The 3,004-nt window shown below is 47.0% G+C and overlaps 1 protein-coding gene across 1 annotated transcript in view; it reads right to left on the bottom strand.

The window, feature by feature from the left end:
- TPM4 (tropomyosin 4) overlaps positions 1–3,004 on the bottom strand; it is a 9,372-nt gene that overhangs the window by 2,209 nt on the left and 4,159 nt on the right. The window contains exons 3-4 of the mRNA XM_009636696.2: positions 1,005–1,138; positions 600–717 (exon numbers count right to left, since the gene is read on the bottom strand). Of these exons, the coding sequence (XP_009634991.1) occupies positions 600–717; positions 1,005–1,138 (252 nt within the window). The remainder of the gene's footprint in view (positions 1–599; positions 718–1,004; positions 1,139–3,004) is intronic.

Below are 3,004 nucleotides of genomic sequence, written 5' to 3'. Positions count from 1 at the left end.
GGGGGGGTCGGCCTCTGCTCCCTGGTAACAGATGATAGGACGAGGGGGAATGGTTTGAAGCTGCGCCAGGGCAGGTTTAGGCTGGACATTAGGAAAAACTTCTTCACCGAAAGGGCTGTCAGGCTCTGGAATGGGCTGCCCAGGGAGGTGGTGGAGTCCCCATCCCTGGAGGGATTTAAAAGAAGGAGAGATGAGGTGCTGAGGGCCAGGGTTTGGTGGTGGGATGGCAGGGGTAGGTTAAAGGTTGGACTTGATCTCAAAGGTCTTTTCCAACCAAAGTGATTCTAGGATTCTATGATTCTTCCAGGTTTCTCTCAAGGCACTTCACTTGCGCTTTCCTTCTGAACAACGGGACTGGTGTATAAATACGTGCACAGGCACGACAGACCTTTTCCCCAAATAAATCAGATTTTGCACTGTTCTTAGCATTAAATACCTCAGGTGCCTCTAAAGTCGCTAGGAAAATTACTCCTTTTTTAGGAGCATTCCAAAGTCGAAGCACCACAGAGCGCAGCGCGTACGAAGAATGGCGACACTGAAGAGCAACAAAGCTGTTGGCGGTGCTCCCCCGCGTTTAATCCTCCCCTTATCCCTTTTACCTCTTCGTATTTGCGGTCGGCTTCTTCAGCAATGTGCTTCGCCTCCTTCAGCTGCATTTCCTGAATCTCCATTTTCTCTTCATCTTTCATTGCTCTGTTCTCAATGACCTTCATTCCTCTGCAGAAGTTAAAGCGAGGGTGTTTAATGCAGCAGCATTTTAGCACGTTTATCTCAAAGGTCCTAAAGTGGAATTCCATACGCGTAACCAAAAAGTGGCCCGTTATGGCCACGCCATCACGTTCTTCAGAGCCAACAGGATTATTCAAGCTTATAAAAAAAGTCTCTGACCTGCAATGCCCATTGGCACATGCAGATCCTAAGTTACACAGGAATATTTTATTCATACGCATTCAATTTTTTTTACAAAAAAAAAAGAAAGAAAAACAAAAAAAGAGGAATCGTACCTCTCGCTCTCATCCGCTGCTTTCTCAGCCTCCTCCAGTTTCTGCAAGGCTGTGGCCAGCCGTTCTTGGGCCCGATCCAGCTCCTCTTCCACGAGCTGGATGCGTCTGTTCAGAGCCGCCACCTCACCTTCAGCCTGTAGGGAACACAACCACCCAAACCTGAGGTTGCAAACGAGCCACTTGCTGGCCGACACACATTCCCATCTCATCAGTCTCCATAAAACCGCAAAGGCTGCTCCTCCAAGCCACTTGCTGGCCGACACGCATTCCCATCTCATCAATCTCCATAAACCCACAAAGGCTGCTCCTCGATAGGAACCTTTCTGTCCCTGCTTTTTGTTTGTTTAAACTATGGCATCTCAGGAATGTCAAGGTACGGAGTATGTGCTTCTCCTTCCTTTTTTAAGGGTACTTATCATTCCTGCCATACAGCCACGGATTAGGCACCCATTGCCGAGGCAGAGTGATTTTCAGATCACTTTACAGGGCAGGATCTACCCGTAGGATTCCAAAGTTAAAAACTTGAACTGCTGCCCTAACAGCGTGTTCCAAAAACTTCACGGTTGATTTTTCTGTTCTTGGTTCCATCACAGATTGCAGCCGTACCCTGCCATAGCACACCGCTGAAGTTAAAGCCATTTCATTATCCGTTGCGGGCTCCTTTGCCTGCAAATGCTATATAATCTTTACGCGGTCAGCCGGGCAGACACAGTTGGCCTCAGCATGGGAGAGTCAGTCTGCTTTGCAACACAAATAGGGCAGAATTAGCGATGTTCTTGAAATAAGTTCACTTTCCTTTTTCATTGCTTCCTCTGGTGCTTAAGGAATTAAGCAGAAAGCACTTCTTAATAATGGGTCTGTTTATATATTATTGAATAACCTGCACAGTAATTGGAAACACTATTAATGTTGAAAATCCAGCCTAGGTAGTAAATGGAGAGGTTGTTGGGAGAAACGCTCGCATAGACAATACGGACAAATTGGTGTCCATAAGCACAGGGTGTTTATTAAGCTATGGCTCCCTTAATTGCTTGTTATTTGAAGGACGATAGACCCCTACTTTAATAACGGCCAGGCTTGTGCACCTAACTGTCCCCAAATCTGAGCACGATTGCTATGTATGAGATTAACTTTTGGTTTAAAGATTTTTTTTTTTTTTTTTTAAAAAAACCCCCACTTTTATGGGCATAGATCCTGGAAGAGCAATTGCTTTATGCTTTATGTTAAATACTTTGAAAAAATCCTTGGTTTGCTGCAGCATCTCAAATTTGGTTACGACTGCTCCTCCTAAGCTGGAGGAAGTGGTTTCCGTTCACAGCTGTACCATCTTGGAAAGGATTTCAGTGACTGATCCAAATGGAAGCTGACCCAGGATTCCTCTAGCCATAAATTATCCGGCTTTTCATTTGTTTTCTACCCAGTGCTATGGGTTTAACTTTCTCGATTTACACACAAGGCATCGATCGTGTAGAACACTGGCATCTGTTCTGTGGCAGCCTGCAACTCCTTCCGCTAGACAGGACACTTTTAAGTCATACTTTAATTAAGCAAGATTCCAAAGCTATGGAGACAGGGCCACTGGGAAGCTGGAAGCTGGTCTGGCTCCACCTCTCCCAGAAGCAGCCCGCAGTCCTTATACGGTAAAACTAACTCGCTGACATGTGATAAAATAGCAGGAAGATGCCGGGAAGGCTGATCACACACAAATCTAAGTGAAACCAGCTGTCCGGCCCCGGGAGAGCCGCACGCTGGTGGAGAGTTCTCATTTCTCTGTGCAAACCAGGAGGGAAAGTTCTTTTCCAGCAGTTCGGACATTTCCCAGCTGTGCTGGAGCCAGCGGTGCGGCGCCGAGAGGCGGGAACTCCCCGCTCGTTGTCATGCAGTGCTTTTTCCTAATTAAACAGCCATTTCCTATTAAACTCGTAACCGCTTCCCGATGCCCATCGGTGTTCGCAACGCCTTTTCCGACGGGAACGGCCCCGAAGCGCGATAAGCAGCGG

The sequence above is a fragment of the Egretta garzetta genome, unplaced genomic scaffold, assembly GCF_000687185.1.
Source record: "Egretta garzetta isolate BGI_Z169 unplaced genomic scaffold, ASM68718v1 scaffold4, whole genome shotgun sequence".
NCBI lineage: Eukaryota > Metazoa > Chordata > Aves > Pelecaniformes > Ardeidae > Egretta > Egretta garzetta.
Note: the sequence above shows the minus strand (reverse complement) of the source record. Positions and strands in the feature narration are given on the sequence as shown.